The 25,928-nt window shown below is 47.7% G+C and overlaps 1 protein-coding gene across 1 annotated transcript in view; it reads left to right on the top strand.

Moving 5' to 3' along the window:
• The window catches only part of DISP3 (dispatched RND transporter family member 3), a 148,294-nt gene that overhangs the window by 107,173 nt on the left and 15,193 nt on the right, over window positions 1–25,928 (top strand). The window contains exons 5-13 of the mRNA XM_058160892.1: window positions 7,942–8,859; window positions 11,398–11,617; window positions 14,282–14,418; window positions 16,326–16,460; window positions 16,551–16,711; window positions 18,687–18,826; window positions 20,271–20,419; window positions 22,423–22,584; window positions 22,710–22,871. Of these exons, the coding sequence (XP_058016875.1) occupies window positions 7,942–8,859; window positions 11,398–11,617; window positions 14,282–14,418; window positions 16,326–16,460; window positions 16,551–16,711; window positions 18,687–18,826; window positions 20,271–20,419; window positions 22,423–22,584; window positions 22,710–22,871 (2,184 nt within the window). The remainder of the gene's footprint in view (window positions 1–7,941; window positions 8,860–11,397; window positions 11,618–14,281; window positions 14,419–16,325; window positions 16,461–16,550; window positions 16,712–18,686; window positions 18,827–20,270; window positions 20,420–22,422; window positions 22,585–22,709; window positions 22,872–25,928) is intronic.

Raw genomic sequence — 25,928 nt, forward strand, 5'->3', positions numbered from 1 at the left:
TTTGGAGGGGATTCAAGTGAGTGTATTCCCATTTGGAGGAGAAGTCAGGGGGGTCTTGCCAGCAACCTCTCTTCCTCAAATCCTGCCTGGTGTTTGGCTCTGCTCTGTGCGGCTCCTAACACCGGGCATTTTTTCTGCACTGCTTGGTAAAGATGGCGAGATCTGCTGATGCCAGTACCTTCCTCCTCCTCCTTCCGTCCTCCTCCCGTTCTTCTTCCTCCTCTCCCTCCTCTTTCTTCTCCTCTTTCTTCTCCTGCTCCTTTTTTTTTTTTTAATTTGCATTTATATCCCGCCCTTCTCCGAAGACTCAGGGTGGCTTACACTACATCAAGCAATAGTCTTCATCCATTTGTATATTATATACAAAGTCAACTTATTGCCCCCAACAATCTGGGTCCTCATTTTACTTACCTTATAAAGGATGGAAGACTGAGTCAACCTTGGGCCTGGTGGGACTTGAACCTGCAGTAATCACAAGCAGCTGCTGTTAATAACAGACTGCATTAGCCTGTTGAGCCACCAGAGGCCCCTCCATATCTCCTCCTCTTTCTTCTCGTCTCCTCTTCTTTCTCCTCATCTCCTCCTCTTTTTCCTCCTGCTCCACTCTCCCCCTGCTCCACCTCCATATCTCCTCCTGATCCTCCATGTCGCCTCCTCTTTCTCCTTGTCTCCTCCTTCACTCTCCTCCTACTCTTCCTCCATACCTCCTCCTGCTCCTTCATGTCTCCTCTCCTGCGCAGACTGCACTGGCTGCCTGTGGCCTTCCGGGTGCGCTTCAAGGTTTTGGTAATTATCTTCAAAGCGCTCCATGGCATAGGGCCGGGTTACTTACGGGACCGTCTGCTGCCACCGATTGCCTCTCACCGACCCGTACGCTCTCACAGAGAGGGACTCCTCAGGGTGCCGTCGGCCAGGCAGTGCCGACTGGCGACACCCAGGGGAAGGGCCTTCTCTGTGGGGGCTCCCACCCTCTGGAACGAACTTCCCCCAGGACTTCGCCAACTTCCCGACCTTCGAACCTTCCGCCGCGAGCTTAAGACACATCTATTTATTTGCGCAGGACTGGACTAGAATTTTTAAATTTTGAATTTGGTTTTTAATGGGGTTTTATTATTTGTATTTCCATTTTAAATATTCGGCCTTATTTAATAAGTTTTTTAATTGTGGTTTTATTCTGTATTTATATGTATATTTTATCTGGCTGTAAACCGCCCTGAGTCCCTAGGGAGATAGGGCGGTATAAAAATGCGAAAAATAAATAAATAAATAAATAAAATTTCTCCTCCTGCTCTTCCAAGTCTCCTCCTCTTTCTCCTTCTGCTCCTCCTCCATATCTCCTCCAGCTCTTCCCCGTTGCCTCCTCTTTCTCCTCTCCTCCTCCTCCTCCTGCCACAGGCCTGTCTCTCATCTGGAACCTGTTTGCCCTTCTCTTTGCAATCCCCATTAAAGCCGCAGCTTTATTAGGCCACTGGGAGCTGATTGGATTTTTTTCGAGGGCTCTCCATTAGCCAAATTTGCTAAACACTCACCCACTCACCCACGCACTAGCAGCCTCTTAAGGGGGGATCTGGCATTTAGACAGCGTGAGCAGCGCCCAGATCTAGCCTGGGAAAATCCTCCGCAAACGGCGCTTAGCTTAGAGACCCCCCCACTTCTTTTTTTTTTGGTAGGGAGGCTGTGCAGCCCTGTAGCTTCAAAGGCTTATCTGTGCCGCGATAAAACCTTATATTCTTGGCCTGGTCTTGTTGGTAAGCTGCCATTCAGGTACACCCTCCCTGGGCCAGCCGTGGCTTAGCTTGTGCACAATCAGGCAAGGATTGAGTAGAAAACCCGCCTGGCTTTGGGAATCTCCCCACCCTCCTTAAGGGAAATTCCACTCTTGAAATCCAATCTTTGTTCACACCTAGCCAGCTTCATATTCTGTCCCCCCTCGCCTCCGTCCGAGCGATGGCTTAATTAGCCTGCACTATCAGCTCTGGCAACAAAATAGCGGGTATCTGCCAAGTGTCTCTGTTATCTCCCTCGACGCCGATGAGTCACCCAGGAACAAACAGTACTTCAGCTCTTAGTTAAGCAGTTAATTTTGCCTGCTACGAAGAGGCATAGCAGCCCTCGCTGGTTTTATATCCTGTGGGGTGTGGTTCCATGACTCAGCACTTCCTAGGCCTGCCCCACCCCTGCTTCTGTTGTTCCCTCCTCTCCTGCCTATGAAACCTAGGGTCCAGCCAGGCCTGATTGCCATCAGCCGGGTCTGGAGGCGTGGCCGGGGGGGGAAAAGAGTCAGGAGCTGAGCCAGAGGAGCCGGTGCTCCAGAGGTAAGTCCTGACGGCCCTTCCCCCTCACTTTCCAAGTCACTTTCTAGCAGCAGGGCCAGCTCGGGGGGGGGGCGCAGACACAACACTTCACATTTCCTACCGGTTCTGTGTGCATGGCTTGGTGGGCGTGGCTATGTGACTGGGGGATCGAAAGACAGAAACTCCCTAACAATGTCCTGTTGGAGCAGGGTTGGACTAGATGACCTCTAGGTCCCTTCCAGCCCTGGATTATCCTCTGAAGCTGCATCTAGTGCCAAGTGTTGTTTTCTTTAAACAAGTTTTTATTGATTTTTTAATTTCCTCCCTACACATATACATGGTTTATGAACAGAATATTGGCCATATCGTGTCTTATACAATTTAGTATATTCAAGTATATTTTACTTAATTACAGTTTTTGCCAAAATAATTGTTTTTTCGTGGTTTTTATTCATATCCTAATATTTCCTCGCTCATTTCACTAAGTCACGTCTTCTTCTAGCCCTCAAGTTCTAATTTCTCCATTTTTATTAGTATTCATTTTCTTTCATTCTTTTTTTTTTTAATTGTTTCAATTTTTATCCTAATATATTCAAATATATTCAGGGTTGCCTGTCTTCCATTTCATCTTTTCCTTTTCACAGCAATCCTTTCTTCTCCTTCTCACTCCTCTTCCTCCCTTCTTTCATCCTCCCTACTTTCTTCGCTCCTCTCCTACTCCTTCTCAACTTTCCCTTCCTTTCTCCCCCTCCTCCCTATTTCTTCCCTATCTAGGCCTTCTCTCCTACTCTTATTTCCCCTGCCTTTCCTCCTCTCCTCTTCCCTTCCTTCTTTCTCTCTCCCTCCTTCTCCCTTTCCATTTCTCTCCTTCTTCTTATCTCTCTCCATTGCTGTATTTATTTTCATTTCAATACTTCTGGTGTCCAGGCGACTCCGATTTTCTCATTTATTGAGTATATTTCTCAAACCTCCCCTCCTAGATTTTAGTTATTAACATTGACTTCATCTTATTCCATTTGTATCTTACAATCAATTAAGAGGTTGTTAAAAATGCTTTTAAAAATAAAAAAAAAAAAGGTTCTGATGATCGTGTGGCTCAGCTGGGCATGGTGAGGGAGGGGCAGGGAGTTTTGCTACCGGTTCTCCGAACCACCTGCCACCATTGCTACCGGATTGGCCGATCCGGTCTGAACCGGGAGCATTTCACCCCTGCTTCTAGAGCAATTTTGGCAACTTTCTGCCCGGAGGACTTCAACTCTTTTTGCTTTGCTGGCTGGGGAATTCTGGGAGTTGAAGTCCTTCAGGCTTAAAAGTTGCCAAGGTTGGAGACCCCTTGTTCTAGAGGGAAGAGAAATTCAGGGTCGGGTGGGCCAGAGCAGGGTCTTCTAAGCTGCTTTTGTTTTTTGTACGCAAGGACTTTGTTGGACATCGTTTGCTTCCCGATAAATAATTTCTCCTTCTCTTTGGGGGTGAGAAACTGATCCCCCTCCCCACTCCCCCACTCTCTGACTCTGCAGACCTTTAAAACCAGCTAATGAAGCTATTATTCCGATCAGCTGGAAAATTCCAAGGAGGCTTAGCGAGGGTGGCTTAGTCAATTTGGCTACTGAGGAGAAAGAGGGGGCTTATTTAAACATGGCCAAGAAATTGAGAGAGGGGTGTGTGTGTTGCCACCACGGCTCAGCCTGTCTCCAGAATTGAAACGATTGAAAATGCCCCCCAACCCTCCGGATCAAGCTGGGGGCCTACCGATGTGTTCACTGGTAGACTGCCTCTGCCCTGGGAGGCTTTGCAGCACCGTTGCAAAGGTGAGGAGCCTCCGAAAGAAGAAGAAGAATGCATTTCAAAACCCGCCTTGCCTTCGTCAAACCAAAATATCTTTTAAGCCGGTGGCTGCTGCCATATCCCGCGAGAAACATCCGTTTGCTACCGTGTTTTCCCGAAAATAAGACCCCGTCTTATATTTTCTTGAACCCCGAAATAAGCGCTTGGCCTTATTTTGGGGGGAGGTCTTGTTATTTGGGGGCGCGTGGAGCAAGACGGGGCTCCTCTTGCCGTCTTACCTGATTTCCAGCTCTGATTTCCAGCTCATCCTAACCCAGTGGTAGTCAACCTGGTCCCTACCACCAACTAGCGGACGTTCCAGCTTTCATGGGGGGTGGTAGGGGTTTTGTCCAATACTGAAGCACTTTCCTTTTTTTTTTATTTAATTGACTTCTTAAAAAAAAATTCATAGCATTATTTAAAAACATTTTCATTAGGTTTTCATAAAATTCCCCGTGACAATTTAAATTTCTGAAAATATACTATTTGTGTCGCCTGCGCATAAGTGTAGTTCATGTTACCTAAGTGAAACTAAATGGTAAGTAATTGTTATTATATGCTTTAACTTGCTGTAACTCTGCTTTATAAACTTTATAAAGTGACTTCCCTACTTTATAAATCACCATTACTGTGGAAAATTTTGCTACTAACAGAGATACAAAAGTGGGCATTAGGTATAAAAAGGTTGACTACCCCTTCCTTAACCAGAGGAAAGGGCCTCTGGTGGCTCAACGGACTAAGTCTGCCTGTTATTAACACAGCTGCTTGCAATTACTGCAGGTTCAAATCCCATCAGGCCCAAGGTTGACTCAGCCTTCCATCCTTTATAAGGTAGGTAAAATGAGGACCCAAATTGTTGGGGGCAATAAAAGTTGACTTTGTATATAATATACAAATGGATGAAGACTATTGCTTAACACAGTGTAAGCCGCCCTGAGTCTTCGGAGCAGGGCGGGATATATAAAAAAAAAATGGCGGCCACCCCACTCCAGGGAAAGGATACTGCAAAATCCCCATTTCCTCCCAATCAGCTGGAACCCGGGAGGCAGAAAATAGATGCGGGCGGGGCCAGTCAGAATTTTTACTACCGGTTCTCCGAACTACTCAAAATTTCCACTACCAGTTCTTCAGAACTGGTCAGAACCTGCTGAAACCCACCTCTGATCCCCACTGTTTAAAGGTTGTTTAAAATACACTGTTTGTTCCCCCCTCTGCTTTATGATGTTTGGGGGGGGGGGAAACCCCTCCTCTTGGATGCTTTTTTGGCTTCTTAGAAAAACAAGCAAGATATCAACTCGCAGATGTGAAGCGTCTTTTAATCCTGGGAGGTTTGCCAGGAGAGATCTGAAAGCTCTTAATAAAGAAGAAATGCTGAATGATTTGTGAGAAAAGGGTTATATTTACACACAACACGTCGTTTTTTGGCAATTCTCTCTCCTCTCTCTCTCTGTCTCGTCTTTGTTCTCTTTCGATTGATAATTTTTCTCTCGAAAAAAAAAGGCTCTTAATGAGGTGATTCAGGAGGCAGAAGCTTTGATGGATTGAGTTGGCTCACCGTAGTAGGAGATATAAATATAAAACCTATACGTAGTCTAGGGAAGGATCTCTTCTCAGAAGAGGAGGCAGGCCGACAAAGGAGCCGTTTCCGCGTCTCCCGTTTTAAAAAACCCGGCGGGAATTTTTAATATTTGGCGGAGCGCAAGAGGACGAAGCTAAAGTTCTCGGGGTTACACCTGGGCCACAAAGGAAAAGAAAACTCCTTGCGTTTTTATTTTTTTATTTTTTTTATTTATTTATTTATTTATTTATTTATTTATTTATTTTGTCACAACATCATACAAAAAGATTATATAGTATATACACATATAAACATATATATTTTATTTTATTTTATTTATTTTATGAGCTTCCTCCAGGATTATGACAACTCCCTGACCTCCGGACCTTCAGACGTGAACTGAAGACTCTATTATTTCAGCGTGCGGGACTAGCCTAAGAACAAAATGTTTTAGCTAAATTTTAATGGGGGTTTTATTGGTTTTTACTGTTTTAGTGATCAGGCTATGATAATATTTAGTTTTAATCTGGGTTTTAATGTTTATTTATTATATTGTTTTTATATTGTTTTAATATGCCTGTGAACCGCCCTGAGTCCTACGGGAGATGGTGCGGTATATAAGTTTGATAAATAAAAAATAAATAAATTTTGTCACAACAGTATATACAATCATCAACATAAAATAACTCATCATGAGAGAAAAAGTATATATAAGTAAAAGTATAAGTATGCATATAATATTATAATGAAGAGAACAATAGGATAGGAACGATAGGCACTTTTGTGCTCTTATGCACGCCCCTTATAGTCCTCTTAGGAATGGGGTGAGGTCAATAGTAGACAGTTTTTGGTTGAAGATTTTGGGGTTTTGAGTAGAGACTATAGAGTTAGGTAGTGAAATCCAAGCGTTAACAACTCTGTTACAAAAGTCATATTTTCTGCAATCAAGTCTGAAGCGGTTGACATTAAGTTTGAATCTATTGTTTGCTCTTGTATTGCTGCGATTGAAGCTGAAGTAGTCTTTTACAGGAAGGATATTACAATAGATGATTCTGTGTGTTAAACACAGGTCATGTCGGAGTCGGCGGAGTTCTAAGTTTTCTAAACCCAGAATTTCAAGCCTGGTGGTATAAGGTATTTTGTTGATTTCGGAGGAGCGAAGAACTCTTCTAGTAAAATATTTCTGGACACGTTCGATAGTATTAATGTCAGAGATGTGGTATGGGTTCCAGATGGATGAGCTGTATTCAAGAATAGGTCTGGCAAATGTTTTGTATGCTCTGGTTAGTAGTGTAGAGTTTTTGGAAAAGAAGCTACGCAAAATTAAGTTTACAACTCTTAGAGCTTTTTTTGCTATGTAGTTGCGGTGGGCTTTGGCCCTTAGATCATTTGATATGAAAACTCCAAGGTCTTTTACAGGGTGGGGGGTCATCAGTAAGGTAATGTCCATCAAGCATGTACTTGATATTTGGGAAAACATGGCCAGATGGGAGCCACTCAAAAGATTCTTTGCCAGACTTTTAGATGCATTCATTTAGAATGTTGGGAGGGACCTTAGAGACTTTCTAGTCTAACCTCCTGCTCAAGCAGCAGAAGAGGCAGGAAGAGCTGTCAATGAAAATGGATTGAGGTCTTTCTTTCTTTCTTCCTTCCTTCCTTCCTTCCTTCCTTCTTTCCTTCCTTCCTTCCTTCTTTCCTTCCTTCCTTCCTTTCCATCCTTCCTTCTCTTCCTTCCTTCCTTCCTTCTTCCTTCCATTCTTTCTCTCTATCTCTTTCTTTCCCTCCCTCCTTTCTTTCTTTCTTTCTTTCTTTCTTTCTTTCCTTCCTTCCTTCCTTCCTTTGTCTTTTCTTTCTTTCTTTCTTCTTTCTTTCCCTCTTTCTTTCTTTCTTTCTTTTCCTACCTTCCTTCTCTTTCTTTCCTTCCTTCCTTCCTACCTTCCTTCCTTCTTCCTTTCTTTCTTTCTCTTTCTTTCCTTCTTTCCTTCCTTCTTTCCTTCTTTCCTTCCTTCCTTCCCTTTCTTTCCCTCCCTCTTCCTTCCTTCCCTTTAGTACTAGCACTGATGATGTTAGTACCTAGTTTGTGTGATGAAAGGCCTACCAAACTACCAAACCAAAACTACCAAACCAGAGAGCGCTCAGATTTTTTTTCTGGCTGGTGTCCGGAAGTGCGATCCATTTCTTAGCTGTTCTTCGTGTTAAGTTAGCGGTTCAACCGTTTGCCTCCAATTCTGTTCAGACCTCTTGATTCCCCTCTTCTCTTTCTAGGAATGGACACGGAGGATGACGCCTTATTGCAAGATGTGTGCGGCAACGAAGATGAAGAGGGGGCTTGTGGTCCTGGCATGAAAACCAGGGGGTCCCGCCTTTGCGGGAAATGCCAGTGGAACCCCAGGCGCCGGGCCACTTTCGTGACGCTCCCATCCTCGGATTTTTGGACCGTGGTGGGCTGGGTCTTCACCAACCCTTATTCCGCCAGTCTCATCCTCTTCTTGGGATGCGCCATTCCTGCCGGCTTGGCCCTGACCATGTTCCTCCACTACCCGGCTCTGGACATCGACATCTCGTACAATGCCTTTGAGATCCGCAACCATGAGTCCTCGCAGCGCTTCGATGCCCTCACCCTGGCCCTCAAGTCCCAGTTCGGCCTGTGGGGACGCAGCCGCCGAGACCTGGCCGACTTCAGCTCGGAGACCTTGCGGAGGCTGATTTTTGAGAAACTGCAGCACCTCCAGCGCAACGCCTCGCGGCCGGGGTCCCTAAACCTCTCCCCGAGGCGGCGAAGGGACACGGGACGGAATCTGGCCAGCCCAGCCAACCACACTTCCCACCAGTCCCGAAGTCCCCTCCCTCGTTGGGAGTATCCGAGCACCACCGTGAGCGCCAACACCCAGACTCACGCCCACTGGCGCATCGAACTCATCTTCCTCGCTCGGGGAGATGCCGAGAAGAATATTTTCACCTCCGAGCGCCTGTTGACGATCCACGAGGTGGAGCGCAAAATTATGGACCATCCTCACTTCCAGGAGTTTTGCTGGAAGCCTCACGAGGTCCTCAAAGATCTCCCTTTGGGGTCTTACTCCTACTGTTCTCCTCCTAGCTCCCTCATGACCTATTTCTTCCCCACAGAGAGGGGTGGAAAAATATACTACGACGGCCTTGGACAAGAGCTTGCCGACATCCAAGGTGAGCCTTGAGGGTTGGGTGGAGGGACTAGTCCAACCTAGGAGAAGGAGTAGTAACACTGCTTAGACTTATATACCACTTTATAGTGCTTTATAGCACTGCCTGAACGGTTTACAATGTCAACCTGTTGCCCCCAATAATCTGGCTCCTCATTTTACTGACCTTAGATGGATGGAAGGCTGAGTCAACCTTGAGCCAGTCAGGATCAAACTCCTGGCTGTGGACAGAGTCAGCCTGCAATACTGCATTCTAACAGGAAGGAAGGAAGGAAGGAAGGAGGGAGGGAAGGAGGGAGGGAAGGAAGATAGCAATAGCACTTAGATTTATATACCACTTTATAGTGCTTTATAGCGCTGCTTGAACCGTTTACAATGTCAACCTGTTGCCCCCAACAATCTGGGTCCTCATTTTACCGACCTCAGAAGGATGGAAGGCTGAGTCAACCTTGAGCCAGTTGGTCAGGATTGAACTGCTGGCAATGGGCAGAGTTATCCTGCAATACTGCATTTGAAGCACCTGGAAGGAAGGAAGGAAGGAAGGAAGGAAGGAAGGAAGGAAGGAAGGAAGGAAGGAAGGAAGAGGGATGGAAGGAGGAAAGGGAAGGGAAAGGAAGGTAAGAGAAGGAAGGAAGGAAAGGAAGGAAGGCAGGAGGGAGGGAGGGAAGGAAGATAGCAATAGCACTTAGATTTATATACCACTTTATAGTGCTTTATAGCGCTGCTTGAACGGTTTACAATGTCAACCTGTTGCCCCCAACAATCTGGGTCCTCATTTTACCGACCTCAGAAGGATGGAAGGCTGAGTCAACCTTGAGCCAGTTGGTCAGGATTGAACTGCTGGCAATGGGCAGAGTTATCCTGCAATACTGCATTTGAAGCACCTGGAAGGAAGGAAGGAAGGAAGGAAGGAAGGAAGGAAGGAAGGAAGGAAGGAAGGAAGGAAGGAAGAGGGATGGAAGGAGGAAAGGGAAGGGAAAGGAAGGTAAGAGAAGGAAGGAAGGAAAGGAAGGAAGGCAGGAGGGAGGGAGGGAAGGAACGAAGGAAGGAAGGAAGGAAGATAGCAATAGCACTTATATACCGCTTCACAGTACTTTTACAGCCCTCTCTAAGCAGTTTACAGAGTCAGCCTCTTGCCCCCCAACAATCTGGCTCCTCATTTTACTGACCTCACGTGGATGGAAGGCTGAGTCAACCTTGAACCAGTCAGGATCGAACTCCTGGCAGCGGGCAGAGATTGCCTGCCGAACTGCATTCTAACCACTGTGCCATCAGGGCTCCTTTAGCAAGATTCGCCAGACCTCCTGCCTACCCCACGCCTGCTTAAATAATTGCTCCCCTGTGGCCAAAATAGCCAGAGTTAATAAAAGAAGGGAGTGGGAGGGAAGAGGAAATCAAGCAACTCCACCAGATTCCCTCCAAGCACAGTGTTTTCATGCTCTGTAGAACATGCTGGGAATCATACTGTAAGCGTGAAGGATACTCGAACAGCAAAGCAGGGCAAAGGAGAGGGTCCCCATCGGACCGGGGGGGGGGTTTCCTCCCCAGACTGTTAAGGAGAAATTTCCTGAAGTTAGAACCAGGTAAAGGTTCCCCTCGCACATACGTGCTAGTCGTTGCCGACTCTAGGGGGGCGGTGCTCATCTCCGTTTCAAAACCGAAGAGCCAGCACTGTCTCCATGGTCACGTGGCCGGCATGCCTCAACGCACCAAAGGCGCACGGAACGCTGTTTCCTTCCCACCAAAGGTGGTCCCTATTTTTTCTACTTGCATTTTTTACATGCTTTCGAAACTGCTAGGTTGGCAGGAGCTGGGACTAGTAACGAGAGCTCGCCCCGTTACACGGCAGCACTAAGGATTTGAACCGCCAAACTGCCGAACTTTCGATTGACAAGCTCAGCTGTCTTAGCCCCTGAGCCACCGTGTCCCTTCTTAGAACCAGGGGTGGGCTTCAAAAATTTTAGCAAGGGGTTCTCTGCCCAGTTGCTGGGTGGGCATGGCCTAGTCGGACTCTTGAATCACAGTAGGGAGGCATTTTTCCCCTCCCCGGGCTCCAGAGGCTTTCCTCGAGCCTCCAGGAGACTCTTGGAGGGCAAAAACAGCCTCCCCAGGCTCCGGAGGGCCTCTGGAAGCCCTCTTCCTGAACGTCCGGTAGGGCCATTTTGCGCCCTCCCCGAGCCTCTGCGTGGCCCCTGCACTTACCTGCATCCAAAACGGGCTGCGTGGGGACTACTGGGAGGGGTGGGGTGGGAGGGACCAGCCAGGAGTGAGATTTGGGGGTTCTCAGAATTGCACAGAATCTTAGCTAGAGGTTCTCCCGAACCCCTGCGAACCCCCAGCAGCCCAGCCCTGGTTAGAACCCTTGGAAAGACTTGCCTCCAGAAGTTGTGAATGCTCCGACACTGGAACCTTTTAAGAAGAGATTGGACAACCCATTTGTCTGAAATGGTACAGTGTTTCCTGCTTGGGCAGGAGGTTGGACTAGAAGACCTCCAAGGTCCCTTCCAACTCTGTTGTTCTGTTACTGTGTTGTTTCCCGCAGGGTCTCTTGAGCTGGCCATGACCCACCCGGAATTCTACTGGTATGTGGACGAGAGTCTCTCAGCCGAGAACAAGAAGAGCTCCCTCTTGCGGAGCGAAGTCCTCTTTGGCGCTCCCCTGCCCAGCTACTATTCCATGGATGACCGCTGGGAAGAACAGTGCCGGAAGTTTCAAAACTTTGTGGTCACCTACGTGGCCTTGCTGGCCAAGGAGTCTACCAGGTGAGCACAGAGGCTCTGCCTTGCTCCATCCCCGCCTGAGTTTCCAGTCCGAAAGGTTGAAGTCAGGGTTGAAATGCTACCGGTTCACACTGGTTCGGGCGAACCGGTCGTAATAAAAGCTACTGACGATCAGCTGTGCCCTGATCATGCGATGCCATGATTTCCGATGATCAGCTGTGCTGTGTGATTTATATTCGCTAGCAAGCAGGAAATCCTACTTTCTAGTAAATCTAAATCGTGCGGCACAGCTGTTCCCTCGCCTCACTGTTCGACTTACATTCAAACAGCTCCTCCTTCTGCGCAAAGTGTGCATTTGGTGCGTACTGTGGATGCACTTGTTTGCGCAAAGCGCATATACAAAACGAAACGAAACGGTGGCAACCGGCGGAGGATTTCACCACTGGTTGAAGTGGACCTTTCCACAATGCAGGGATAGATGAAACATTCGTGGCTCTTCTCCTTGTAGAAAGTTAGCCTCTGAGGGCAAAGGCAAGGTGGGGTACCAGCCATTGGGAACTCTGTTCGATGGCTCCAAGAGAGGTGGGTCAGACTAAGTCTGCGAGTCAACTTAACAGTCGCGACGACTGGGCCAGGAAACCATGCAGAGCTAGCTTTCGACATGCAAGGCCTCCCCCTCTGTAGCCGCAGCACAAAAGGAGCCTGCCTGCTTGAGGGCCCTTTGTCCCGCTGGGGCTGCGAAGTCAAACTGAGAGGCTCAAGCTTTCTGCGGGGATGGATCACGCAAGATTCAGCTCGGATGGGTTCTCTGGGGTTCAGTGGCAGGTGTGAACACAGCCAGGGTTCGAGTCAAGGTAGGGCAGGCCCTGTGAAGGCAAGGATTAAGCCAGCATTCAGGGTTATGTGTCTGATGCAGTGGCCCCCAACTACTCCAGCCTGGGCAGGGGACATGTGAGTGGCAGGCGTGCATGTGCAGCTCCATTTGTGCACGCTCTCCGCTCACATGAACGGAGTTTCGCACACAAGTGAAAGTGCCTGCCCCTTGCAAAGTGGACCTTCACCTCTCCACGTTTGCCCGTATCTCCCATGGCCTGGTTTCGAACAGGCCACAGCAGCCCAGTAGTGAACCATGGCCCAGAGTTGGGGACCTCTTGTCTGATATATTTCAGATCATGCTGTTTTCTCTCTCCCTCTCTTTCTCTCTCTCTCTCTCCCTCTCTCTCTCTGTTTCTTTATCTTTCTCTCTGTCTCCCTCTCTGTCTCCCTCTCTGTCTCTCTCTCTGTCTCACTCTCTCTCTTTCTCTCTCTCTCTCTCTGTCTCTGTCTGTCTCTCTCTCTCTGTGTCTCTCTCTGTCTGTCTATGTCTCTGTCTCTTTGTCTCTCTGTCTCTGTCTCTGTCTCACTCTGTCTGTCTCTCTGTCTCTCTCTTTTTCTGTCTATGTATGTCTCTCTCTGTCTCTGTCTCTGTCTCTCTTTCTCTCTCTGTCTCACTCTGTCAGTCTCTCTTTCTGTCTCTCTGTCTCTGTCTCTGTCTGTCTCTGTCTGTCTCTGTCTGTCTCTCTGCTTGATGCTCTTGGCTCAAAAGAGCCATGGAAGCAGAGAAGGAGGGAGAGAGAGAGACCTCCAGGAGTCAGCGCAGGAACCCCCCCCTCCCCAGCCGATCTCCCCTGCTGCGAGGGCTTAATTGCTTCCCTCATTTAATTAATTTTCTCGGAACCCTCTCTCTTCCCCCTCCTAAGGAGCCGGGCTATTTCATGCAGCTTTGGACACAGGCTGCTGCACTTCCTAAAGATACCAAATGATTATCCCTCTTTTCTTTTCTTCTTTCAAATAATCGGAGTTTAGGATTCCCCAGAGAACAGCAGCCGTGGGCTTGCGTGGCGGATGGAGGGGGGGGATGTGCTCCTTTGCACCGTGTGCAATGCCATACTTTGCTTTTTCGGGGAACGATGTAACGCCCGCGGTTTGGGAGCTGTGATCTATGGCTTAGCGCGTTGTTCTTTATTTAGCCCTCCATGGTTTCAAACCCTCAGGCTTAATTTATTACACAAATCACAGCATCCTCTGCAAATTCAGGGACCTCCAGATTGTAAAACCCAGCCCGTCCAGCTGGTTTTGGGTATTTTTAGGGGGTGGGTGGGTGGGAAGCAAATCTAGGGTTTCGCTACTGAGCATTCAGCCTATTATGCAACCGAGCAATAACAGGTACTCCTCGACTTACGACCACAACGGAGCCCAATGTCAGCGTTCCAGAAAACCCTTCTTTGGAAGCCATACTAGGCCGAAGGCTTCCACACGCTGCCGCCCAGAATGTACATCGCAAAGTGAGAAATTCGCGAAGTGACTTTCGTTCCCACGTGACGACTTTTCTCGCCGCGTTTGTTCAGTGAATCCCTGCCGTTGCGAAATAAGTAGCACGGTCATTAAGTGAATCTGGCTCCCCCGAGGAATTTTGCTTGTCGGAAGGGGAATGCTGGGACCGTCATAAATACGAGTCGGTTGCCCAGCACCCGAATATAAATCACGTGACCATGGGGTGGAGGTGGGGAGGCTGCAGGGGTCGTAAGTGTGAAAAAGGGACATCAGTCCTGTCGTGACTTCGAACGGTCACTAAACGAACTGTTGTAACTCTGGGACTACCAGTATTTCAGTTTAACCGAGTTAAACGTGTCGGGACAACCAACTTCCTGTGCTTTTTTTCTGCAGCAAAGTGGAGGTTCTGTACGGCGGGACGGATCTCTTTGATTACGAAGTGAGGAAGATTTTCAAGAACGACATGTTGCTGGCCTTCATCAGTAGCTCATGCATTGCGGTTCTGGTTTACCTCCTGGCGTCCTGTTCAGGTAAAGAGAACGGCCGCTGCTCTGCTCCCGAGACCCCCCTCGCACCTGAGACCGGAAGAATTTCCATCCTTTGAGCTCTTTTGGGGGGAGCTGTGAATCCCCAGCATTGGGGACCCCGGTTTGGATTGGGGCCTGGAAGGAAGATCATGTTGTGTCTGCACCCCCCAAGCCGGCCCTGCTGGCAGAAAGTGACTTGGACAATGAGGGGGAAGGGCCGTCAGGACTTACCTCGGGAGCACCAGCTTCCCTGGCTCAGCTCCAGGAGCCAGAAACAGGCCAGGTAGAAGAGATAACGAGGCCTCCATTCCCTGACTCTTCCCCCCCACAGGCCATGCCTGCAGACCCAGCTGACAGCAATCAGGATTGGTTGGACCCTAGGTTTCATAGGCGGGAGAGGAGGGAACAACAGAAGCAGGGGTGGGGCAGGCCTAGGAAGTGCTGAGTCATGGAGCCACACCCCACAGGATATAAAAGGCAGAGAGAGCTGCTGTGTCTCTTTGTAACAGGCAAATCCACTGATTGAGCTGATGTTTGTTCCTGGGTGGCTCACCAGCGTCGTGGAAGATAAGGGAGGCTCTTGGCAGACGCTGGCTATTCTGCTGCCAGAGCTGATAGTGCCGGCTAATTAAGCCATCACTCGGATGGAGGTGAGGGAGAACAGAACAGATCATGTGTCAGGGATTCCAAGTAACACCCCCAACAACTCTGAGGCTAGAATTTCCTTAAAGTTCCCTTTTTATTGAAGATGTCATATTGGCACATTTGGAAAAACCCGAATGCGAAAGTTTCCAGGTTTTCCCCACCCAAGTCCCTGCCCAGTCCCCACATGTCCATCACATGGTCCAATCATCCACCATCCAAACTGGAGGTACCCCCCAGTCATCTGACTCCAAGTGCCAGGGCAAGGCGTCCTTGACTCTCTGAGAAAGGAATGTTATTTTGACTACATATCTCCCATACTCTATGCAATTCCCCCTCCCATTTTCCCACAGAAGAAAATGTGGCAGGCCTGAAGGCCCAAATGTAAAAGATGGCTATAAAGAATGGTTGCAGGAACTGAGTATGTCTAGTTTAATGAAAAGAAGGACCAGGGAAGACATGACAGCAGAGTTCCAATATCTCAGGGGCTGCCCCAAAGAAGAGGGAGTCAAGCTATTCTCCAAAGCACCTGAGGGCAGGACAAGAAGCAATGGGTGGAAACTAATCAAGGAGAGAAGCAACTTCGAAATAAGGAGAAATTTCCTGACAGTTAGAACAATTAATCAGTGGAACAACTTGCCTCCAGAAGTTGTGAATGCTCCAACACTGGAAGTTTTAAAGAAGATGTTAGATAACCATTTGTCTGAAGTGGTGCAGGGTTTCCTGCCTGGGCAGGTTGGACTAGAAGACCTCCAAGGTCCCTTCCAACTTCTATTCTATTCTATTCTATTCTATTCTATTCTATTCTATTCTATTCTATTCTATTCTATTCAGAGCAACCAAGATGATTAGGGGGCTGGAGACTAAAACATAGGAAGAACGGTTGCAGGAACTGGGCCTGGCTAGTCTAGTGAAGAGAAGGACCAGGGGAGACATGATAGCAGTCTTCCAATATTTGAGGGGCTGCCCCAGAGAGGAGGGGGTCAAGCTACTTTCCCAAGCACCTGAAGGCCAGAAAAGGAATAATGGATGGAAACTGACCAAGGAGAGATTCAACCTGGAAATAAGGAGAAATTTTCTGACAGTGAGAAACAATCAACCCATGGAACAGAAGTTGCCTTTGGAAGTTGTGGGAAGCTTTCAAGAAGAGACTGGACTGCCATCTGTCAAAAATGGTGTAGGGTCTCCTGCTTGGGTGTGGGGGTTTGACTAAATGACCTCCAAGGTCCCTTCCCTCTGTTGTTCTGTTCTCTTCTCTCTTCCTGCAGTCTTCCTGTCATTTTTTGGCATTGCTAGCATCGGAATCAGCTGCCTGGTGGCCCTTTTCCTGTACCACATTGTCTTCGGAATCCAGTACCTGGGCATCCTGAACGGAGTGGCGGCCTTCGTCATCGTGGGCATCGGTAAGAGGACGATCCAACCATGTCAGGAGCCCTTCTCCCTCCCCCAAATCTTTGCCTCCTAACCGTCTCCCTCCCTGTGCCGTTTCTCAGGGGTGGACGACGTCTTCGTCTTCATCAACACCTATCGGCAAGCCACCCACCTGAAAGATCTCAACCTCAGGATGATCTACACCATCCAGACAGCTGGCAAAGCCACCTTCTTCACCTCCTTAACCACGGCTGCGGCATACGCCGCCAACATTTTTTCCCAGGTGAGCCAACTTCCACACCGATATCAGTCAATATGTTCTGTCCCCCTTCGCCTCTACTTCACTTAAGACTACTTCAGCTTCAATCACAACAATACACAAGCACACAATAGATTTAAGCTTAATGTGAACCGCTCCAATCTTGATTGCAGAAAATATGACTTCAGTAACAGAGTTGTTAATGCCTGGAATGCGCTACCAGACTCTGTGGTCTCTTCCCAAAATCCCCAAAGCTTCAACCAGAATCTGTTTATTGACCTCACCCCATTCCTAAGAGGTCTGTAAGGGGCGTGCATAAGAGCACCAACGTGCCTACCGTTCCTGTCCTAAGGTTCCCTTTGATTGTATCCAATTTCATATAGTTATTACATACTTATGATTATATTTATGCTTATATATCATATAGTTATTTCATGCTTATGCTTACATATACTGTTGTGACATATAAATAAATAAATAAATAAATAAATAAAATAAAGTTAGAAGTACAATTCTAGATGTACCTCTTTCTCTTAAAGTAGTGTTTCCCAAACTTGGTGACTTTAAGATGGGCGGACTTCAATTCCCAGAATTCCCCTGCCAGCATGGCAGGTGTCAGACCTGAAGCTGACCTGACCGAGGCCATTTTGAGTCTTACGTGTTGCCACACTGGAGCTGAGAGATAGGGAGAGGGGAATAAGAGATAGTTTGGGTTTGTAGCCAAAACAAAATACTTTCTCCTGGGAACCAAGGTCATTCCTACAGGTGGTCGGAGAGAGGAGGAGCGAAGTTACCAGGCAACCGGATGACACCTTGATTGGACCATGTGACTGATTGTTTGGGGAAGGGAGAAAACTTTCAATTAGGTGAACACCGCAGGGGACATTCAGAGTCGGTTTTCACCAGCCCGTGCCAATATGATATATGCAAATAAAACTATTCTTTGAGGAATCTATCTGCCTCGGGGTTATGTTTGCTATGGGTGTATTACTTGGAACCCTGACAGCTGGCTAGGGAATTCTGGGAGTTGAAGCCCACCCATTTTAAAGTCGTTCTTAAAGCAGCGGTCACCAACTGGTGGTCCCTGGACCACTGGTGGTCCGTGAAGAAATTTTGGTGGTCCGCAGAAAAATTATTTGCGCTAAACACTATTTATCTTTTTTTAAAAAAATCATATTAGTGGTCCATGGGATTTAAAATTATGGATTTAGTGGTCCCTGAGATCCAAAAGGTTGGGGACCTTTGTTCTAAAGGCTTGGAAGCATTTTCACAGCGGTTAGAAGAACAATTCCAGATTTACCTCTTTCTCTTGAAACAGTGTTTCCCAAACTTGGTGACTTTAAGATGGGTGGGCTTCAACTTCGGGGAATTGAAGCCCACCCATTTTAAAGTCGCCAAGTTTGGGAGAAGCTGTTTTAAAGGGACATCATCTGTCCTATCTAATTGTTATCTAATTGGGACGCGGTGGCTCAAAGGGCTAGGACGTTGAGCTTGTCGATCGAAAGGTCGGCAGCTCAGCGGTTTGAATCCCTAGTGCTGCCGTGTAACGGGGTGAGCTCCCGTTAGTTGTCCCGACTTCTGCCAACCTAGCAGTTTCGAAAGCACGTAAAAATGCAAGTAGAAAAAATAGGGACCACCTTTGGTGGGAAGCGAACAGCGTTCAATGCGCCTTTGGCGCGTTGAGTCATGCCGGGCACATGACCACGGAGACGTCTTCGGACAGCGCTGGCTCTTCGGCTTTGAAACGGAGATGAGCACTGCCCCCTAGAGTCGGCAACGACTAGCACGTATGTGCGAGGGGAACCTCTACCTTTACCTTTATCTAATTGTCAAACCAACAGTTTTTTCCTCTTTTACGCAAAAAAACCCCAAAACCATAAAGGGTTCCATGCTGATTTTTGAAAAAGTAGTGCGTTGTTGTTGTTTTTTGTTTGTTTTGTTCTTGGATCTCCAGGAGATGGTTACCTGTCTCCCGCCTTCTCCCCTGTCTCTTTCCTAGATTCCAGCTGTCCATGACTTTGGTCTCTTCATGTCCTTGATTGTCTCCTGTTGCTGGGTTGGGGTCCTTTTCACCATGCCTGCTGCTCTGGGGATTTGGTCTCTCTACTGGTCCTCCCTGGAAAACACCTGTCAGGCCAGGTAAGGTCAATTGAATCTATTTTAAATTAAGGTATTTTTAATACCTTTGGCTTCTGCCTCCCAGCAGTTTACCTCCTTGCAGCAAACAGTCGACAGCCCATTTCAGCTTCAGCACAGCCTGATTAGCACAAGCAGCTGATTGTCGGTTGGATCGGCCTCCCGACCCTCAGCTGTTTCAGGCTGCAGGGATTGCCGTGGCCTATTGCCGCGCGGAGGCAAATTGCTGGGAGGCAGCAATTTCTTGTGCTAATCAGGCTGTGTTGAAAATGAAAACGAAACTAAAGCAAGTTGTTTGCTGTTTGCTGCAAGGAGGAAAATTGCTAGGAGGCAGAGGCAGGGTTTTTTTTCTTGTTTTCCTCCCCAAAAAAACAGGTAGGTGCGTTTTATAGTGTCTTATACTCCGAAAAATAAGGTAAAAAAAACTAAATAAATCCGCTTTGTGAAGCAGGTCTGCAATAGCAGCTGTGCCTCTTGAGCAAAAGAAATTGATTTAGCTGGATTATCAGGGTCCACCCAAAAGAATGTACTCAGAGGCTGTTCTCTTTTAGAAGGCGCTTTTCACCGATTCTTCCTTCAAAAGGAATATAAACCAGGCGGAAAAGTGCAGGAAAAGGAGTCCAGGTTAAAATCGGCCGGTGCTTCCCAATTTTTTTTTTTTCCTTACCCAAAACTCTATTTACTGTATCAGACGGTCCTTATTTAAACGTTTCTGCTGTCTGAAATTGGCACAGGTAGTCCTCGACTTAACGACCGCAATCGAGCCCAACATTTCTGGTGTTAAGATGAGAAATTGGTTAAGTCAGTTTGGCCCCATTTTTTAGACTTTTCTTGTCCCGGTTTGTTAAGTGAATCACTGGAACTGTTGAGTGAGTCACGCAGTGCGTTAAGTGAATCGGGCTTTCCCATTGACTCTGCTCGTCAGAGGGATGCCAAAGGGGATCCCGTTACCCCCCCACCCCCGCAGCATACCGAGGTCGTAAAGTGTAAAAAACGGCGATAAAAACGGTCACTTTTTTCAGCGCGGTCGTAACTTTGCACGTTCGCTAAACGATCTGTCATTAAGTGGAGAACTACCTGTAAAGCATTTGCGTCTCGTTACCCAAAGGAAAAAAACAACGAAGTTTACTTAATTTGGAGCAACTTCCTCAAATTTGGCAAGCGCAGTGTTTCCAACGATCCGGTGAATGAATCCAGCTACCTGGGAGGGGGCTCCAGACAGTTCTCCCCCACTTCTCTTTCCAGCCCCCTGCCCAATGCATTAGCGACGGTAATTGCTCAGACACCAGGTGCACCTGATCCTTGCCCGGTGTGTAGCTGTTCTGCAGCTCGGCTGGTCTGCCTCCTTCGCTCCGCCAACAAAAGCTGGGCACTGCTGTCTCGCCCGGATAGAAAGCACTGTGAGATGCATTTGGCGTTGATCGCTCCCTCCCTCCCTGGTCCGCAGATGCAGTACAAAATGCACAAAGGAAAACGCTTTGCAGAGCTCCGACGGCCTTTTCATCTCCTTGGCAGTGGCTGGAAGGTCAGGCGCTCTGGGCACTTTGCCTTACCTGGATGACGACATCCCCTTGCTGAATGTAGAGGAGGAGCCAGGTAAGTCACGGGTAGCTGGGCGCGAACACAAGCTGCCCACACGCGTCAATACACAAACCAGATATCTTCTTCCTAGAGATAGTGGAGGCGTTTCAGTTCAATCAGTCAGAATAGAGCGGGAAGGGACCTTGGAGGTCTTCTAGCCCAACCCCCTGCTCAAGCAGGAGGCCCTCTACCATTTCAGACAGGTGGCTGTCTGGTGTTGTTGTGTCTGTGTCCCCCGAGCCGGGCCTCCTGCCAGAAAGTGACTTGGAAAGTGAGGGGGAAGGGCCGTCAGGACTTACCTCGGGAGCACCGGCTTCCCTGGCTCAGCTCCAGGAGCCAGAGGCAGGCCAGGTGGAGGAGATAACGAGGCCTCCGTCCCCTGACTCTTTCCCCCCACCCCCAGGCCATGCCTCCAGACCCGGCTGATGGCAATCAGGCCTGGCTGGACCCTAGGTTTCATAGGCAGGAGAGGCGGGAACAACAGAAGCAGGGGTAGGGCAGGCCTAGGAAGTGCTGAGTCATGGAGCCACACCCCACAGGATATAAAGGCAGCAAGAGCTGTTGTGCTGATTAACTGATTAACTAAGAGCTGAAGTTTGTTCCTGGGTGACTCATCGGTGTCGATAACAGAGATACTTGGCATACGCCCGCCATTTTGCTGCCAGAGTTGATAGTGCCGGCTAATTAAGCCATCACTCGGACGGAGGTGAGAACAGGTGTCTTCTTAAAAACTTCCAGCGATGAAGCACCTACAACTTCTGGAGGCAACTTCTGTTTCCACTGGTTGATTGTCCTCACTGTCAGGAAGTTTCTCCTTCATTTCAGGTTTCTTCTCTCATTGATTAGTTTCCATCCGTTGGTTGTTTCTTTCCTTGCCTTGTGGCGCTTTAGAAAATAAATTGACCCCCTCTTTTTTTGTGGGAGCGCCTCAACCACTGGAATACTGCTCTCATGTCACCCCTACTCCTTCTTTTCCCTAGACTAGCCAGACCCAATTCTTGCAATCGTTCTTCATACATTTTGATCTCCAGCCCCTTAATCATCTTAGTTGCTCTTCTCTGCACTTTTCCCAAAATCTTTTATACTGGGGTGACCGAAATTGGATGCAGTGTTCCAGGGGTGGCCTTACTAAAGGATTTCTAAAGCGATAATAATGCTTCGCGTGATTCTGATTCTACGCCTCTGTTTGTACAACCAAGGATCGCGTTAGCTTTTTTGGCTGCTAGCTCATGTTTTAAGCAATGGTTAATTAAGTTATTGTGTAATAACCTGTGAAAGGGGACATGGTGGCTCAGGGGCTGAGACGCTGAGCTTGTCAATCAAAAGGCTGGCAGTTCAGCAGTTCCCCTCTCAGCCACTCCTCGCCTGCCCGCCCGGGCTCTTTAGGACCCCAACAGAAGCAGTCGTTGGAGCTAAGCAATCACTATGAGAAAGAGTTGGCAAAACAGCTCAATTCAAATTGGATCTGACCGAGAAGGAGGCTCAGCAGAAGTACCTCACTGAGGACTAGGAGCATAGGTTTTCCGAGCAGAGGGAAGACCTGCGGGAGTGCAAGGCCAGGTACCGGCTCCTGGAGGCTCAGCGGGCTGAGATGGTCAGCCACTACCAGGCCATGAGGCAGTCCCACTGGAATGAGGCCCTCTGTGCCACCAGCAGCACTTCCCTCCAGCCTTCGCCCAAAGCCCCACACCAGGAGGCTGAAGCAGACCCCAAGTCGGAATTTCTGCCCCCCTCCGACCCACACAAAAAGACCCCAAAGGGGGAGACTCTCTGCAGCAACACAAACGTTCATTGCACGTATCCGTCGCAGAGGGGGCGTAGTTTGAGGACCCCTGATTTAGTGCAATATAAAAAATGCAAATAATTTTTCTGCAGGCCACCAACATTTTCTCGCGGGCCGCCAGTGGTCCAGGGACCCACCGGTTGGCGACCGCTGACCTAGAGGGCTTGGGTCTGGTCTGTGGCCGGTGTTTGTATCATGTCCTTCAATGTAGCCTTCCCTTCTCTTTTCTGACCAGTTGCTCTAGAGATGGGGGATGTCCCTTTGGTATCTGTGTTGCCCGAAAACCACCAACTTACTACCAACAATGACAGTCCAGGACACCTGATCACTCACCTGCAGAAGCTCCTTCAGTGCTGGGCTCTATGGTCGGCAGTCAAAAACAAATGGGCGATTGTTGGTAAGTCACCTGCACCGAGGGGCTTCCTTGATTTAAAAAACAAGCTTATGGAGGCCTACCACGAGAGTAGCCTGAGTATCGTCTCACGCAGGGCCTCTGTGTCTGCCCCATGTTTCTCGTTCCAGGGCTCTTTGTCTTGGTTCTCATCCTTTCCATCTTCTTCGCCAGCCGCCTTCGCCCAGCTAGCCGTGCCCCTCTCCTCTTCAGGCCCGATACCAACATCCAGGTGTTGATGGACCTCAAATACAACTTGAGTGCTGAGGGCATCTCTTGTGTCACCTGCTCAGGTGAGTTCGACGGAGCCTATGAGTTCTTGTGACCCAGGCCCCAGTAGGTAGTAGGAAACTCAGTCCGTGTAAAAACAAACAAATTTTATTCGAACAGCTGAGAATGACTTCATTCCTAGTGTAGTTCAACTAAGTTAAAGCAAATTCCTCCCAACACAAATTCCTCAGTCCTATCACAAACCTTGGTCCAATTAGGCAAACTGTCAAAGGTCTTTGGCAAAAGTTCAGAAGACACCGATACAAAAATAAATGCAAGAAGACGAAGTTACCAATGTTGTTTTCCGGCAAACAGCCCAAACACAGTTGCTGGTCTTTTAAGCCTTATGGGAGGGGCCAATCATCTCTTGGCCCTACTCCCGAGTCATCCTCTTGGCTTGAGCTGCTCTTGCTTTCTGGCAGCTCTTCTCATGCGCGCATTAGGAACAGGCTCCTCCTGTTCCTCTGCCTCACTACTATCAGTCTCTGAAGGCTCTGGAGTCTGCACCTCACTCCCCAATGGCCCTGGCCCAAACTCTGCCTCCGACGCAGAACCCTCATCCGGACCTCATCGCTGTCTGATTATGTTGCTAGTTCCTCAGGCTGTTTGCGGACCACAACATGGGAGTGGACCTTCATGTTGTGTTCAGGTTGATCCATGTTTCTTCAATATAAACTGACCTCTGGGAATGTTGGAAGGCCGGGGGAATCTTCTCATCCAAGGGAAATCTTTTTTTATTATTATAAGTTTTTAAAATTTTATTTTTATATAAACAATCCATTTTCCATTAACCAGTGCGTCGTATGGGTACAGATATTGTGTGCCAACCTTAAAATATACAATCTTATTCATTGTTTAATCTCATCTTGGCTTAATTTCCAATACCTTAAGTATCTAATATTATAACTATCCCATTGTGATTTACAGTATTTAACTCAAATATTGGCACAAAATATTATATTAATACTTTTTCTATACTTTAAATAACTTCTTTTACTATTAATTCTTATGTCTATATTCTCTAACCCACCGGTAAAAAAGATTCCCAAATTGTATAATAATCAGTTTGTTCTTTCTCTTTGATAGCCAGTGTCAATCTGTTCATTTCTGCACGTTCTAATATTTCCCTAATCCCATTCTCATCTGCAGGGATCGCTTCACTTTTCCAGTTTAGTGCAGATCGAATCTTAGCTGCTATAATAACATGAATAATCAAACATACGTTTTCTTTACTATAATTTTCTGGTCAAATCCCCAGCAAAAATATCTCAGGTTTTAGGTCAATATGTTGTTTCCAGCCACGTATGAATTTTCCTCCAATATTTTTATTTTTTTGCTTCTGCGCAGGTAGCTTTAGAACAGGACCCTTCCTTTCCCCTTAGAAACAGGGGTGTCCAATCCTGGCAACTTTAAGACTTGTGGGCTTCAACTCTCAGAAGTCCACAAGTCTTAAAGTCGCCAAGGTTAAGACAGTCCTGGTTTAGAAGCTCCCCATTCAGTCCTGACCTATGACGGTCAGAACCCTGGACAGGTACATTTCTCCTGCTAGCTGGATTCATCTTCTGAACACGAGCTCGTATTTTCTGTGCTCACCAAGCATGGAAAAGACCTCAGGTCTTTCCCCAGTCATAACTAAATAGGGTTGGATCAATTACTATTGGAAACCCAGGAGAACAGCTGCCGATCACATTAAGAATTTCAGGCCAGAAGAGGCAGGCATTGATTCAATAATCGGAGAGTAAGTTGTGTTCCCAGATCTAATTAGTTTTCATCTGTACCAGAAGAACACGAGAATTTTCATCTTACCAAGCAAGCAGGCAGGCTGGCAGGCTGGCTCTCTTCAATTTATCCCAATAACTCTATGTTGAGGACTTAGAAGAGGGAGACATTCCAATGGTAATACAGCCTCAACTAGAATAGAATAGAATTCTTTATTGGCCAAGTGTGATTGGACACACAAGGACTTTGTCTTCGGTGCATAGGCTCTCACTGTACATACAAGCAACAAGTGATAAATCATGATCATCGTCATTATAAATGCATTCATCATGAATCATGAGATACAACACTTAGTGATGGTCATAGGATACTAAATAAGCAATCAAAATCGTACTACGAGAGGTGAAATCCAAATTTTTTTACTACCGCTTCTGTGGGCGTGGTGTGGCGTGGCTTGGTGGGTGTGGCAGGGGAAGGATACTGCAAAATCCCCATTCCCGCCCCACTCCAGAGGAAGGATATTGCAAAATCTCCATTCCCACCCCTCTCTGGGGCCAGCCAGAGTTGGTATTTTCCAGTTCTCCAAACTACTCAAAATGTCCGCTGCCGCTTTTCCAGAACCTGTCAGAACCTGCTGGATTTCACCCCTGTGGGAAACTAAATGAAACAATATAAATCGTAAAGATATAAGCAACAAGGTTATAGTCATCAGTGGGAGGAGATAGGTAATAGGAAGGATGAGAAGAACAATAGTAATACAGTCTTAGTAAATAGTTTGACAGTGTTGGGGGAATGAGTTGTTTAGCAGAGTGATGGCACATGGGGAAAAACTGTCCTTGTGTCTAGTTGTTCTGGTGTGCAAAGCTCTATAACAGTGATGGCTAACCTTTTGGCACGGGGGGTTGTGCGCATGTGTGCCCACACGCATAATTCTATGCACCCCGCACCCCCGCGCCTGCATGCACGCTCCCCCGTGCTCCCCTCGCTTTTGGCACGTGATGGGCTCGGTAGTCTTTCTAGGAGCCTTTCTAGGAGCCTGGGGAGGGCGAAAACGGCCGTCCCCAGCCCTCGGAGCCCCTCCAGTCAGCAAGCTGAGCTTGCGTGCCCACTGATATGGCTCCGCGTGCCACCTGTGGCATGTGTGCCATAGGTTCCCCATCACGGCTCTATAACGTCATTTTGAGGGTAGAAATTGAAACAATCTATGTCCTGGATGTGAGGGGGTCTGTAGATATTTTCACAGCCCTCTTTTTTGACTTAAGTAAAAACAATGCTATTTAACTTTTGGGCTCCATTCGCATTGGTTAGACTCGTGCTTTGGGAATTTCCACCCCTCAAATCAATTGTTCTTGCTATTTGTG

The sequence above is a fragment of the Ahaetulla prasina genome, chromosome 18 (genome assembly GCF_028640845.1).
Source record: "Ahaetulla prasina isolate Xishuangbanna chromosome 18, ASM2864084v1, whole genome shotgun sequence".
Taxonomy (NCBI): domain Eukaryota; kingdom Metazoa; phylum Chordata; class Lepidosauria; order Squamata; family Colubridae; genus Ahaetulla; species Ahaetulla prasina.